Genomic DNA, 14547 nt, shown 5'->3' with positions numbered 1-14547 from the left:
CGGGCATTGCAAGGATAAACCCTGTGGGCAAAGAACTGGAAGTGAAGCCCTTGCTGGCAGTCCTGGGGCAGTCCTCTCTCCTGCCCTGCGTAAACAGAGGGTGGCCTCAGCAGGTCTGATGAGGGAGGCCCAGGAGGAGGCCTGAGCCAGCTGGTGACTTCTTGGTCTCTCAACCCCTCTCCCTCTCCTAACCCATGTGCCCCAGGCCCATGGCTCCCGCCTGCGGCTGAACCACATGTCTGTGGCTGACTCGGGCGAGTACGTGTGCCGGGCCAACAACAACATCGATGCCCAGGAGGCCTCCATCATGGTCTCAGTCTCCCCCGGCGCCGGCAGCCCCTCCGGTGAGTCCGACAAAGGCCAAAAAGGGACCAGGAGACACAGGGAACAGTGCTCCCTGGGGGGTCAGCAGTCAGAGCTCTCACATGAGGGTGGCGGTCTGGGTCAAGGGCTTTGCAGCAAGATGCCTGGGTTCGAATCCTGCCTGCGCCGCTAAGAGACTTGGGACTTCCTCTCCTCCCTTGGCTTCGTTTCCTCATCAGCAGCATGAGGATGTCGGCCACTCCAGCCCCATGTTGCTGTTCACTATGGTGACCACCGGCCACACGTGGCAATGGCAGTCAAAGTTTAACATTTGCATCATCGTGTTGGAGTGCTTTGTAGCTACACACAGCTAGCAGCTGCTATACTGGGCGGTACAGATGAAAGAGTATTTCCGCAATCACAGAAAGTTCATGAATGCTATGAGGATTTTATTTTAAGGACTTTATTTACCTGAGAGAGAGAGAGCAGGAGCAGAGAGGGGCGGGCAGAGGGAGAGGGAGAAGCCAGCTCCCCACTCAGCAGGGAGCCCAATGCAGGGCTCCACCCGAGGACCCCAGGATCCTGACCTGAGCCACAGGCACACGCTTAATCGACTGAGCCACTAGGTGCCCAGTGAATTCTAGGGGGATGAAATGAGTTCACACACACGGTGCTTCCAGCAGTACCTGCCCCACTCCGCATGCTTAGCAGCCGTTAACTACCATTTTATCTTCGGCCATGGGTTTCCACGGCTGAGGCTCCCACCAACCCAGTCGTTCCCAAATCTGCTTCTGCGCCTGCAGCCCCTGGCAGTGCTGTGCCCATCAGAGTTGAGTCCTCCTCCTCCCACGTGGCTGAAGGGCAGACTGTGGACCTGAACTGCGTGGTCCCTGGACAGGCCCACGCCCAGGTCACGTGGCAGAAGCGCGGGGGCAGCCTCCCCACTCACCACCAGGTATGGGAGTCGGGTGGGAGGGCTGCTGAATGTGGGGCTCCTGGCTAGAGGCCCTCCCCTGAGATCCACTCAGGAAGTCCCTGGGGGCACAGTGCTTTACCCAGGTCAGAAGCCAGACCTTGGCCCCAGCCTTCCGGCATTCTGACAGCTCTCTCCCTCTGTTCCCGTTTCCCCGTCCTGCCCCTGCTCAGGCCCACGGCTCCCGGTTGAGGCTGTACCAGGTGTCCCCGGCTGACTCGGGCGAGTATGTGTGCCACGTGGTGAGCGACTCGGGTCCCCTGGAGGCCTCAGTCCTGGTCAACATCGAGGCCTCCGGCTCCAGCGCTCTTCCTGTCCCTGGTGAGGTTGGAGAAGGGAGGCCGGCCGGCGGGGAGGGTTGGAGGGAACCAGCAGGCAGAGGTCAGGAACCAAGTCAGGTGGGATGTCCGGGGCCCAGAAACTAGACTTGGGAGTCTGGCCTGTGCGGGCAGGAGTCCCAGCATCTCTGTCCACGCTCTGAGATGTTGCAAAAGGGACTCCGTGCTTCACCTTCCTCATCCGCAAAGTGGGGATCGCAAACTCTTGCGACAATACCTGCGTTCCCTAAAGGCTGGGACTGCACCTCCGCGAGTACGGGAGGGGGTCTCGAGGGGGTCCCTCATAAAAACCTTTTGTGTATTGGAGAAAAACAGCCGCATATGAAACCAACCATGATTTCAGGGAAATCACTGCCCACGACGCCGCTGAGTGTTGACGGGTTTTGTTAAGTAAATCAATTGACCGGAAAATGGGAAATAATTACTACGTGGCCGTAGCGGACGTGATCGTAGTATGGGAATTGCTGAGAAATAAACGTGATCTAGCACTTACAGGGTGCTGGGCCCTGTTCCGTTTACATGTTTCGCCCATTTCCTCCTCGCAACAAGGAGGTTGAGGTCGGTGTGACTATTCTCCCATTTTACAGATGGGAAACTGAAGCACGGAGAGGTGAAGTCGCTCTCCGAAGGTCCTACAGCTCCTGAATGGCAGAGCTGGGTCTTGAACCCAGATAGTCTGGCCCTGGAGTCTGGGTTCTTAGGCACACATTGCTCAAGTTTGAGGAAAAAATGAGTGATTTGTTTGGAGGTGCCTGCCCCTGGGCCCCAGCCACTGATTATGTTGGAAGCACAACAAGAGATAGTGGGGCCATGGTCTGGGGTGTGCCATTTCCCCCAGGCCAGCCCAGCTGCCCTGGGCTTCAGAGGAATGGGCAGCGTGGGGGGCATCGAGGCCATCTCTCCGTATGTGGTCTGGCCCCTGGTCTGAAAATCTGGGCACCCAGGGGTCAGGACTGAGGGCAGAGGGGTGGAAGCTCCAGCTCACTGAGCTCTTCCTGTGCCTCAGCCCCAGGCGGAGCCCCGCCCATCCGCATTGAGACCTCCTCTTCCCACGTGGCGGAAGGACAGACCCTGGATCTGAACTGTGTGGTCCCTGGACAGGCCCACGCCCAGGTCACGTGGCACAGGCGCGGGGGCAGCCTTCCTGCCCGGCACCAGGTACGGGGTCTGGAGAAAGCAAGATGTGGGCACTCCTCACCCTACCCCACACCTGCCCAACAGTCCTGCCTCATTCTAGCCAGGAGGGAAAGTGGCTCCAACATCCGGGGCTTTAGGGAAAATTGCAGTGGAGGCCAGTGGGAGTCAGGAGGTCAAGAACAGGCTGGGTACAGCAGAGCCACCTCCGGCCTCCCAGCACCTGAGTGCAATTTAAAAAAGGCACCTATTACTCAGAACGTTAGACTTTTTCTTGCCACAAAAAAAGTCATCAGCGTACACCACACTAAGGGCTCAGGGGGTCACCCTGCACAGGATGTGGCCTTCACAACTATATGTGACGGTCCTGGGGTGTACATAGCAGAGGACTTGGGCATCTGAAGGCCATGGCTGCCAGCCCCCCAGCTCACTCTCCCTGCCCTTGCCCTGATGCTGGTCAGGTCCACGGACCCCTGCTGAGGCTGAATCAGGTGTCCCCAGCTGACTCTGGAGAGTACTCGTGCCAAGTGACCAGCAGCTCAGGCACCCTGGAGACTTCTGTCCGAGTCACAATTGAGGCCTCCAGCCCGGGCCCCATTCCTGGTGAGTGACAGGAGCAGTGCGTGATGCTGGGACACAGGTTTACAGAATCCCTTCCTGGCCTTGCTCTCCCCTGCTTCTCCAGCAGGGCTCTGGCTCTCGGCTCCGTGAAGGTCCTCCAGCTCCTCCCACCAACCACGGGGGACCAGCCCTGGGTCTGGGTAGCATGAGCCCCAGGCATCCTGTCACTGCCACTGCCCTCAGTCCCTGCCTTCGTCCCCGGGAGCCTCACCCTTCTCATCCACCCACTGTGTCCACAGCTCCAGGACTGGCCCAGCCCATCTACATCGAGGCCTCCTCCTCCCATGTGGCTGAAGGACAGACTCTGGACTTGAACTGTGTGGTGCCCGGGCAGGCCCACGCGCAGGTCACGTGGTACAAGCGTGGGGACAGCCTCCCTGCCCAGCACCAGGTACAGGGGCCTGATGGGGAGCATTCCGGAGCAGGCTGGGTTCGACCTGCATTTGCTTTCTGCACCCCAAACCTCGTGTGAGCCCAGGCCTCCTCTGGGACCCCAGGGGACACCATAGTTTGGGGAGCAAAGCTGCTCAGTGGGGTAGTAAGAGACCCTGGGTGTTCTGGCCAAGTGGCTTGGACATGTAGGAGTCGGTAAAGGAAGCTCCCTCCTCCCTCCCAGCTGGGGCCCTGGGCTCCTGGGACTCCAGGGAGAGCTTGGCCCCTGCCATAGCGGGCTTGGGGACTCGCCTGGCCCCAGGCACTTTGGCGTGATGGCTGTTCCCTCCTCGCTCCCAGACCCACGGCTCCCGGCTGCGGCTGCACCACGTCTCTCCTGCTGACTCCGGGGAGTATGTATGCCGCGTTGTTGGTGGCTCCGGCCCTGAGCAGGAGGCTTCCTTCACAGTCACCGTCCCTCCCAGCGCAGGGTCCTCCTACCGTGAGTGTGGCAGATGCCGCAGGCCAGGGCCCAAGGGGAGACTGTGGAGCTGAGGCAGGGGTGCCCAGCCAAGCCGGCCCACCCGTGCCCAGCCTCCTGCCTGCCTCACCCCGCAGGCCTCAAGAGCCCTGTCATCTCTGTCGACCCGCCCAGCAGCACTGTGCAGCAGGGACAAGATGCCAGCTTCAAGTGCCTCATCCACGACGGGGCAGCTCCCGTCAGCCTGGAGTGGAGAACCCGGAACCAAGAACTGGAGGGTGAGCTGGTGGGGTGGGGGAGGCGAGGATCCTAGAGGCCACTGGGAAGGTGGGATCGCTGCTGTGGGAGGGGCCAAGGCTGAGGAGGCTCCTCCCCTCTGGGGCCTCACTGTCTCCTAGGTGCATGGGGAGAGGGCTGAACCCTGGAGTCTCCAGGGACCTGGGACCCTGTGAGTTAGGCTGGAGGGGTTGGGGATGCGGGGCCAAGTTACACCTACCGTCATCACAGAGGCACAAGGACAGCCTCACTGACCATACCCTGCCCCATGCCAACTCCACAGACAATGTCCACATCAGCCCCAACGGCTCCATCATCACCATTGTGGGCGCCCGGCCCAGCAACCATGGTGCTTACCGCTGCGTGGCCTCCAATGTCTACGGCATGGCCCAGAGCGTCGTGAACCTCAGCGTGCACGGTGAGCAGCTTCGGCCTGGTCTCTGCCTCCTGCTTCCAGCCCTGATTCTGAGCTCACGACCTCCAAGTTTCAATTCTGCCTCTAGCCAACACCTCCCTCTTGGCCATTCTCCCTCTCGGCCTCAGTTTCCACGTTGATGCAGAAGAGTCCCCACCGGGCAGTTCCTGAAACAAGGGTTGTGACGGGTAGAGCCCTGCCTGTGTGTTAGCAATGTCGTTCCTCTGGGTAGGGCCCCCTACTGTGTCTGTGCTCCCCGAGGGCCCCGTGCGGGTGAAAGCAGGCAAGTCCGTCACCCTGGAGTGTGTCAGCGCTGGGGAGCCCCGTTCTTCGGCTCGCTGGACCCGGATTGGTGCCCCCACCATCGTGGAGCAGCGGCTGTATGGGGTCGTGGACAGCCACACAGTGTTGCAGGTGAGGCAAGTGTTCCCCTGGGAAGGAAGAAGGAATGGCTGGAAGGATGGTTGGACGGGTGGGTGGGTGCTTGGATGGGTAGATGGGCGAGTGGGTGGTTAGGATGGATGGATGTGTGGTAAGTGAATGGGGTGGGGGGAGATGGGGGCTGGGCAGGTGGGTTGATGGACAAGTGGTTGGGCAGACTAATGGGCTGGATGTCTTGAGTAGGAGCCCTCAAGCAGCCAAACAGGAGACTTGGCGGCGGAGGGAAGCAGGAAAGGCAAGCCAGACCTGGGGGCTAATGCCCAGGTGCCTATGTGTGCCCACTTACCCAGCATCCTTGCTTTCTTCCAGATCTCATCGGCTAAACCATCAGATGCGGGCACCTATGTATGCCTGGCTCAGAATGCACTGGGCACAGCACAGAAGCAGGTGGAGGTGATCGTGGACACGGGCGCCGTGGCCCCAGGGGCCCCCCAGGTCCAAGTTGAAGAAGCCGAGCTGACCATAGAGGCTGGACACACAGCCACCCTGCGCTGCTCAGCCACAGGTGTGGACGGGGGCTGGCACCTGGGGCAGGCAGAGCAGTGTGGCCCTAGGGCCTGAATGGTAGACGTGAGATCTGAAGATGATAGTGTACCCAGGGAGGGGACTTCACTGCTGGCACCACCCAGTGATGGCTGAGGTGCCCACTCAAGGAACCCTATGAAGGGATGAGACCACCCGGTTGCTGCCTCACCAGTCTCAGGCCCGGCTCATCCCCAGGGTAGCCCAGTGACCTCTGTATCTTTCTCTCCACCCTGCAGGCAGCCCTACACCCACCATCCACTGGTCCAAGCTGCGCTCCCCGCTGCCCTGGCAGCACCGACTGGAAGGTGACACACTCATCATCCCCCGCGTAGCCCAGCAGGACTCAGGCCAGTACATCTGCAATGCTACCAGCCCCACCGGCCACGCCGAGGCCACCATCGCCCTGCACGTGGAGAGTAAGGCACTCGCCCACCCTCCTTGGGATACCCTCTCTGCCTTGCATGGAGGTCTGAGCCCCCAGGCTGGACTACATCCTGGGAAGAACCCCAGGAGTGCCATGCAGAGGGCCCCATGCCCCGCAGCCCCCCAGAGCCTGCCCTTGTCTGAGACCCACCTCCCCTCCTGGCATCCTTGCTTCCCTCATCCCCAGCCCTCTGCTGCAGACCATTCAGCTTCCTGATCCTTTGGCAGGACACCTGTGTCTTACAGCTGCTCCCACCCTGACCACTGCTCTTCCCTGCCCTGACCTCTGTGTCCCCGCCCTGCCCCCAGGCCCACCATACGCCACCACGGTCCCGGAGTACGCTTCGGTGCGGGCAGGGGAGACACTGCAGCTCCAGTGCCTGGCTCATGGGACACCCCCGCTCAGCTTCCAGTGGAGTCGCGTGGGTGGCAGCCTCCCCGGAAGGGTGACCGCCAGGAACGAGATGCTGCGCTTTGAGCCCGCGGCCCCCGAGGACTCAGGTCGCTACCATTGCCGGGTCACCAACAAGGTGGGCTCGGCAGAGGCTTTCGCCCAGGTGCTCGTTCAAGGTGAGCAGCCCTGGCTCAGGCAGGGCAGAAGGGCTTCTAGGAGAAGAACATTCCTTGCGTGCTAAGATGGGGGTTTTCTGGATCCTGGGAAGGGGAGGCATCAGGGACATTTCTCTCTCTCTCCCTCTCTTTCTCTCACACACACGCATACACACAGAACCTCATACATGTCCCCACAGGCTCCTCTGGCTCTGTCCCGGCCACTGCTATCCCAGCAGGATCCACGCCCATTGTTCAAGTCACACCTCAGCTGGAGACCAAGAGCATAGGTGCCAGCGTTGAGTTCCACTGTGCCGTGCCCGCTGACCGGGGCACCCAGCTCCGTTGGATCAAGGAAGGGGGTCAGCTGCCTCCTGGCCACAGTGTGCACGATGGGGTGCTCCGGTGAGCCGGGGGGTAGGCCAGACTGAGCTTGAGCCCCTCAGCCCAAGGTGCATGGGGGCTATTAGGATATTCATCCCGTGGGGCTCAGATGAAACTGTGTCCTTGGGCAAGTCTCTTTCACTCTCTGAGCCCAAATGTTCTCACGCATACAACGGCTTATATGAGACCACATGAGACTATCTAAGGCACGTGAAAGGCCTTCGGTAAATACTGGCTCTTGTTTATATCCTGATCCGTAGTGTAGGGGAGAGGGGACAGGCTCTGAGGCTGGATACAGACACATGACCCAGGTCTCGGCTCTGCTGCTCTGTACCGGTGTGAGATCTTGAGATCTGACCATGGTCCTGGCCTAGGATGGGTGTGGTGACGTGTGTCTGTGTTCCTGGCCTACCCTACTCCTTACCTACCTCATGAAGTTCATGGGAGACCAGAAGCTCACAGCCAGTACTAACCTCTGATGGCTCTGAACTTCTGTGCCATTGCAAAGCAGCTGTTTATATTTGCTGATGTCTTATTATTTTTTCTTTACAGAATCCAGAACTTGGACCAGAGCTGCCAAGGGACATATGTTTGCCAGGCCCATGGACCGTGGGGACAGGCCCAGGCCAGTGCCCAGCTGATTGTCCAAGGTAGGTTGGTGCCTTCGGGCCCCTCCTAAGGGCAGGAGACAGAGATGAGGGCCCAGGGACTGTGTTCCCCAGGACGCCCCTTAAATGTCTATGAATAAAGAGAAGTACTCGATGCTATCTTGAGTCCAGCACAGTACAGGAGACCTGACAGACACTGCAGGGGAGAGAGGAAAAAAGAAGATGGGGGCAGCGAGTAGGGGCTCAGACCAACCAATGCAGAAGGACAGCAGACACTCAAGTGAGGGAACCTGCAGACAAGTGCGAGTGTTCAGGAGCGAATGCACAAGAAAGCACATGGGCTCCAGGCTCATGTCCTTGGGCTAGGTGCGTGGCAGACTGGCCTCACTCTGCCTCCACTTCCCTCCTCCCCAGCCCTGCCCTCGGTCCTCATCAACATCCGGACCTCCGTGCAGACCGTGGTGGTTGGCCACGCCGTGGAGTTCGAGTGCCTGGCCCTGGGTGACCCCAAGCCTCAGGTGACGTGGAGCAAAGTCGGGGGGCGCCTGCGGCCCGGCATCGTGCAGAGCGGAGGCATTGTGAGGATCGCCCACGTGGAGCTGGCCGACGCAGGACAGTATCGCTGCACCGCCACCAACGCTGCCGGCACCACCCAGTCCCACGTGCTGCTGCTCGTGCAAGGTGAAGGCCAGCAGAGACCTCCGCGGGGACAGGGGGCATCACCAGGAAAGCGGACACGTAGCCGTCACCCTCGAGGGCACCTGCTCTGATGACGGAGCCCCACAGCCCAGTCTGATGGCAGAGATGACCTAAACACAAAACAGACACACGAGAGTGCGAAAGAACAGAGAATGCAGGGCCGACACGCCTCTGTGTCTTCAAAGGCAGCTCCTTTTCACCCCAACCCCCACGACCTGCCCCCAGACTGACAGCCGTGGGGGGCAGCACAGCGTTCCCCCGGGGTGTGTTGAAGCGTCTCAGGCTGCGGAGTCCAATGGACCCGTCCCTGAGCCCCGACTGCCCCGTCCATGTGTGCAACCAGCAGGGAGCCTCATCTGTGACCTGGGGACGCAGTGTCTCCCTTCAGAGCCAGTGTGAGGATGGAATGAGTCAGGACACGGCCTGGGCTCTCAAATGGTGGCTGTCATCATGTTGATGGCTGGTGTCTCCTTCCCACTCCTAGCCTTGCCCCAGATCTCAACACCCCCAGAGGTCCGTGTGCCTGCTGGTTCTGCAGCCACCTTCCCCTGCATGGCCTCTGGCTACCCCACCCCTGACATCACCTGGAGCAAGGTACGTGCCTGGCAGGGGCACAGTGGGCATACCTGAAGGGCAGGGGCTGGGTCTTCACCATCTTGGTGCCCCCAGGACCTGGCCCGGGCTCGGCACAGAGCTCATGCTCAGTGTTCAAGGGTCGGCCTGCGGCACGGTGGGAGGCAGACCATGCGGAGGGGCGGGCCAAGGCCCGGCTCTGGACTGTGGGTGTGTTTGCAGCTGGATGGGAACCTGCCGCCTGACAGCCGCCTGGAAAACAACATGCTGGTGCTGCCCTCTGTCCGACCTCAGGACGCAGGCACCTACATCTGCACGGCCACTAACCGCCAGGGCAAGGTTAAAGCCTTTGCCCACCTGCAGGTGCCAGGTAAGACAACACCTTCCCAACTCCAGACTCAGCAGTCGCCCTGCCCACTGCCTGGGGAGGTGTGGTTCTAACCGCGTTCTCTGCCCACAGAGCGCGTGGTGCCCTACTTCACGCAGACCCCCCACTCCTTCCTGCCGCTGCCCACCATCAAAGACGCCTACAGGAAATTTGAGATCAAGATCACCTTCCGGCCCGACTCAGCTGATGGTAAGCCAGAGAGAGGCTGCCGTGGGGTAGGGATCTCCTAGAGTAACCCCCGCCACTATCTGAGCCATCGTGACCCCCGGGTCTTACCCAGCTCCCTTAGCTCCCTCTGTCCTGCAAGCCCCAGGTCTGCCTTCTGGGCCCTCCCTTGTGCCTCCTCCTGTCTCTCTGCCCCTCTCTGCAGTACCTCTGACCTCTGCCGGGCACAACCCCACGCAGCCTCCTGCCCCAGCTTCCTGATCCTTCTGTTCTCCTCCTTCGGTCCTTTGTCTCCATCTCTCAGCCTTCCCTTTCCTCTTTCTCTTTCTCTCTCTCCCTCTCCATCTCCTACGGCTCTCTGACTTTCACTGTCCAGGCCTCCTGCTCTACTCTGGTGAGTCTCTGCCTCCCTGCCTTCCTTCAGGTAGGCCCTCTGGTGTGAGTGAAGCAAATTCCCTGTCTTTAGGCGCTCTGAGCCAGTCCTCTGTAGGGGCATCCAGAGACCATGAGAAGGCCTGGCTGTGCAGGGCGTGTGGAGGGAGGGACAGGAGCTGGAGAGTGACCGCTCCCCAGCTGCGGTCACTCACATTTGGGGCTGGGCGGCCAGGGAGCCTGTGGCTGGTGGGAGGCCCCGACACAGCTGTGCCCTCCCCCCACCCAAGGGATGCTGCTGTACAATGGCCAGAAGCAGATCCCAGGGAGCCCCACCAACCTGGCCAACAGGCAGCCTGACTTCATCTCCTTCGGCCTCGTCGGGGGAAGGCCCGAGTTTCGGTGAGACCTTCACCCTCCCCATTTACGAGGGAAGGGGGCTGGGGACCGGACTGCGGGGTTTCAGTCAGGCACACACCGAGCCGAATGAAGGAGGATGGAGGAGGCGCGGCCGTTACCCTCAGTGACCGCCTGATCTGCCAGAGCGGGCGCTGTGTGTTGGCCCGCCGTGGGAGGAAGCCGCCTAGACTCGCACAAAACTCCGGCCGAGATGCTCAGTGGTGCCGAGCATGTCTTTGCTGAGTGGGACCCCTGCAGACCAGGACTTGTCCATTCATTCGCTCAAAAACTATTTGCAGGACACCTGTCTGTTCTGTGCCAGGCACTGATATAGACAGATCAAGTTCTGCCCTTAGGGCAATAGATGACTTTGGCTGGGGAAGAGTAGCCATAAAGAGGGAAAGCAGCAAGGTGATCCCTAGGGCCACAGAGCCAAGGGCAGTTAGCGCCCCGCGGCTGCTCTGGGTAAGCCCTAGGGATGGGGGGTGTGTCGGGGAGGAAAGGATCTGAGGAAGCGGCAGGGTTGGGGTGAGCTGGGGGTGGGTGATGGGAGAGGACAAGGCAGGGACAGGAACTAGATCAGAACTGCAGGAAACAGTGACATCACCTCTCCCCAGGCTGGGCCCCCTCCCCGGCCCTTCTGACCAGCCCCGTACGCTCTCTCCCACCCCGGCCCCACCCTGGGGAGCAGGTTTGACGCAGGCTCGGGCATGGCCACCATCCGCCACCCCACGCCGCTGGCGCTGGGTCAGTTCCACACCGTGACCCTGCTGCGCAGCCTAACCCAGGGCTCCTTGATCGTGGGCAGCCTGGCCCCGGTCAACGGGACCTCTCAGGTGAGGTCCCACTGCCCCTCGCACCCCCACTTCTAGCCCCCTCCCCTCCTCTTCCCAGCCCGTCTGCCATCCGGGCTTTTCCACTCCCCAGGGCAAGTTCCAGGGTCTGGACCTAAACGAGGAGCTCTACCTGGGTGGCTACCCCGACTACGATGCCATCCCCAAGGCGGGGCTGAGCAGCGGCTTCGTAGGTGAGCCCCCACCCGGCCTCCATGCCTGGCCGAGCCTCGGCAGGCCGGCTGGCAGAGCCTATGGGGAGTCTGGGAGCGCCGCGGGGTGTGGGCTGTGGGCTGGGCAGGCCTCCTGGCACCCTCCGCTGTCCTCATCGTGACCTCCCACCACCCAGGCTGTGTCCGGGAGCTGCGCATCCAGGGCGAGGAGATCGTGTTCCACGACCTCAACCTTACAGCGCACGGCATCTCCCACTGCCCCACCTGTCGGGACCGGCCGTGCCAGGTAACCCTACAACACCATGCGCCCCTCACTACCCCCAGCTGCTGCCCCTCCACCCGGACGACCACCCTGGGAAGTAGGGGAGAGCCAGGGGGTTCTCTGCCTGACTTCTGGGGCGGCTTCACAGAACGGGGGCCAATGTCAGGATTCGGAGAGCAGCAGCTATGTGTGCATCTGCCCGGCCGGCTTCACCGGGAGCCGCTGTGAGCACTCCCAGGCCCTGCACTGCCACCCAGGTGTGTGACCCACCCTTCCGGTCACTGCCGCCCCAAGTGCTCGCCTCTGCCCGTAGCAGCTCCTCCATCCCCCCCACCCCAGGGCTGACCCTACTTAGCTCACTCTGTCACTCACCCAAGTGCTCACCTCTCCTCACAGCTACTGACTTCGATCCCTGCCACCCTAACACCCACTCTGCTCCCCGAGTTCTCACCCCTGACCCCAGTGCCCAGCTACTCGTCCTACCCCTGTCACTGCTGCCAGGCACCCCTAACACCCCAGGCACCTATCTCCTTCCCAACTCTCACCAAAGTCGCCCATGACCTGCCTCCCGGATACCCAGCACCCCACACGGTTACCCCATCACTCCTGCATTTCCCTCCTGTGCTGTCCCCCACCAAGCCTCCTTGGTGCCCCCTACCCTGCTGTCGTCCATTCCTCCTGCCCAGTCTCTGGATGCAGTCCTCCCAGGCTGGTCATGGCTCTGGGGCTGCAGTAGGTAGGGCTATAGCATCAGGACCCCGCCCTCTCCCAGGCCACCTCAGTGTCCTTCTTGCTGACCCCTCTGTCCCCCAGAGGCCTGTGGGCCAGACGCCACCTGTGTGAACCGGCCTGATGGCCGAGGCTACACCTGCCACTGCCACCTGGGCCGCTCAGGGGTGAGGTGTGAGGAAGGTGAGTGGAGCTAGACCAGAGTCCCTGGGGGAGCCCGGGATGGAGTGGGGAAGCTGGGCAGGGACACTCGGAGGTCACAAAGGGCTGTGTGGATGATAACATGAGTCCAGAGCCAGAAGGCCTCAAAGTCACGAGGCTAAACCTCTGCCCAGCCTGAATCCCTCCCAGGAGGGTCTGTAAAAGCCACCTCCCCACTCTTCCCACCGACCTACCCCACCCCCACCGACCTACCCAACCCCCACCCCCACCCCCGCTTCCAGCCTGTTCTGTGGGGCCTGAGGGCAGGGACTCCTGTACAGCTGTAGCTATTACCCAGCCAGTCCTGAGCCCCAGGGTCTGGAGCGGGCCAGGCAGGGGAGCCGGGACCCCCTCTGGGCCTGGCTGAGCTGTGGCTGCCGCAGGTGTGACAGTGACCACCCCCTCCATGTCGGGCACTGGCTCCTACCTGGCACTGCCCGCACTCACCAACACACACCACGAGCTGCGCCTGGACGTGGAGTTCAAGCCACTGGCACCCGACGGCATCCTGGTGTTCAGCGGGGGGAAGAGCGGGCCCGTGGAGGACTTCGTGTCCCTGGCGATGGTCGGCGGCCACCTGGAGTTCCGCTACGAGTTAGGGTCAGGTGAGCGTGGGACACCAAGGACAGATGGGCTCTGGGCACCGAGCTGTGCACCCCCCCTCGGCTCCCCATGCCCTAAGGAGGGCTGGAGGAGTACCCTCAGAAGTCAGACCGACCCGAGTCCCCTGTTCAGTGACATCCGTTCTCCACATGGGAGTTTGGGCAAGTCTCCTAGGCCTCTGTCGGGTTCCTCCCGGAATGTCCTGTCCGCTCAAGTACCTGTATGGCGGGCGCCTGGGTGGCTCAGTGGGTTAAGCCGCTGCCTTCGGCTCAGGTCATGATCTCAGGGTCCTGGGATCGAGTCCCGCATCGGGCTCTCTGCTCAGCAGGGAGCCTGCTTCCCTCTCTCAGTCTCTCTCTCTGCCTGCCTCTCCATCTACTTGTGATTTCTCTCTGTCAAATAAATAAATAAAATCTTTAAAAAAAAAAAAAAAAAAAAAAAAAAAAAAAAGTACCTGTATGGCGTGGGCAGGAGGGACCCTCTGCGGGCGCCATCCCATCTGGCATCCCCCCACCAGGGCTGGCCGTGCTGCGGAGCCCTGAGCCACTGGTCCTGGGCCACTGGCACCGAGTGTCCGCCGAGCGTCTGAACAAGGACGGCAGCTTGCGCGTGAACAGCAGACCCCCAGTGCTGCGCTCCTCGCCAGGCAAGAGCCAGGGCCTCAACCTGCACACACTCCTCTACCTCGGGGGCGTGGAGCCCTCCGTGCGGCTGCCACCGGCCACCAACGTTAGCACTCACTTCCGTGGCTGCGTGGGCGAGGTGAGCAGCAGCCCCCAGGGGCCCGCAGGGGAGGAGAGGGGAGGGAAGGAGAGGGTGCAGGCCAGCTCCCCCTACCCCCGACCCCACAGCAAGCCTGGGCACTTTCCTGCCAGCCTCAGCTCCCTCCTCTGTGCAGCGGGTCACTCCATCGAGGAGCGACCACCGTGCTGGATATTCCTGGCACACAGGAGGTCTTCAGCTTAGGTTCCTCCGTCGCCTGGGCTACAACCCCCGTTAACACCCATATTCCCACTTGGGTTCCCAGCTACCCTCCACTGGGCAGCCTGGCCTCTGCCCCCGGTATGCCCAGAGCCCCTCAGCGTCCCTGTGCCACAGGTGTCCGTGAATGGGAAGCGGCTGGACCTCACCTACAGCTTCCTGGGCAGCCGGGGCATCGGGCAGTGCTACAGCGGCTCCCCTTGTGAGCGCCAGCCTTGCCAGAACCGTGGCACATGCATGCCAGCCGGCGAGTACGAGTTCCAGTGCCTGTGTGCAGACGGCTTCAAAGGTGTGCGAGCCCACCCCTGACCCTGGCTCTGGCGCGG

General features: G+C 61.6%; 1 protein-coding gene across 3 annotated transcripts in view; it reads left to right on the top strand.

The window, feature by feature from the left end:
• The window catches only part of HSPG2 (heparan sulfate proteoglycan 2), a 98573-nt gene that overhangs the window by 79263 nt on the left and 4763 nt on the right, over window positions 1-14547 (top strand). For all 3 annotated transcript variants that reach the window (XM_082684523.1, XM_082684522.1, XM_082684521.1), the window contains 28 exons: window positions 206-344; window positions 1107-1258; window positions 1450-1597; window positions 2621-2772; window positions 3210-3351; window positions 3609-3760; window positions 4102-4243; window positions 4360-4500; window positions 4782-4916; window positions 5146-5327; window positions 5664-5859; window positions 6116-6295; window positions 6612-6872; window positions 7052-7256; window positions 7788-7885; window positions 8258-8524; window positions 9027-9136; window positions 9338-9485; window positions 9576-9692; window positions 10331-10442; window positions 11131-11275; window positions 11367-11466; window positions 11622-11731; window positions 11856-11964; window positions 12521-12619; window positions 13021-13242; window positions 13758-14002; window positions 14339-14510. In XM_082684523.1, coding sequence (XP_082540649.1) covers window positions 206-344; window positions 1107-1258; window positions 1450-1597; window positions 2621-2772; window positions 3210-3351; window positions 3609-3760; window positions 4102-4243; window positions 4360-4500; window positions 4782-4916; window positions 5146-5327; window positions 5664-5859; window positions 6116-6295; window positions 6612-6872; window positions 7052-7256; window positions 7788-7885; window positions 8258-8524; window positions 9027-9136; window positions 9338-9485; window positions 9576-9692; window positions 10331-10442; window positions 11131-11275; window positions 11367-11466; window positions 11622-11731; window positions 11856-11964; window positions 12521-12619; window positions 13021-13242; window positions 13758-14002; window positions 14339-14510 — 4381 coding nt within the window. The remainder of the gene's footprint in view (window positions 1-205; window positions 345-1106; window positions 1259-1449; window positions 1598-2620; window positions 2773-3209; window positions 3352-3608; window positions 3761-4101; window positions 4244-4359; window positions 4501-4781; window positions 4917-5145; window positions 5328-5663; window positions 5860-6115; window positions 6296-6611; window positions 6873-7051; window positions 7257-7787; window positions 7886-8257; window positions 8525-9026; window positions 9137-9337; window positions 9486-9575; window positions 9693-10330; window positions 10443-11130; window positions 11276-11366; window positions 11467-11621; window positions 11732-11855; window positions 11965-12520; window positions 12620-13020; window positions 13243-13757; window positions 14003-14338; window positions 14511-14547) is intronic.

This window comes from Mustela nivalis, assembly GCF_964662115.1.
Source record: "Mustela nivalis genome assembly, chromosome: 10".
In the NCBI taxonomy this organism is placed as follows: Eukaryota; Metazoa; Chordata; class Mammalia; order Carnivora; family Mustelidae; genus Mustela; species Mustela nivalis.
The sequence above is the reverse complement of the archived record's forward strand: the minus strand, read 5'-3'. Positions and strand labels throughout refer to the sequence as shown.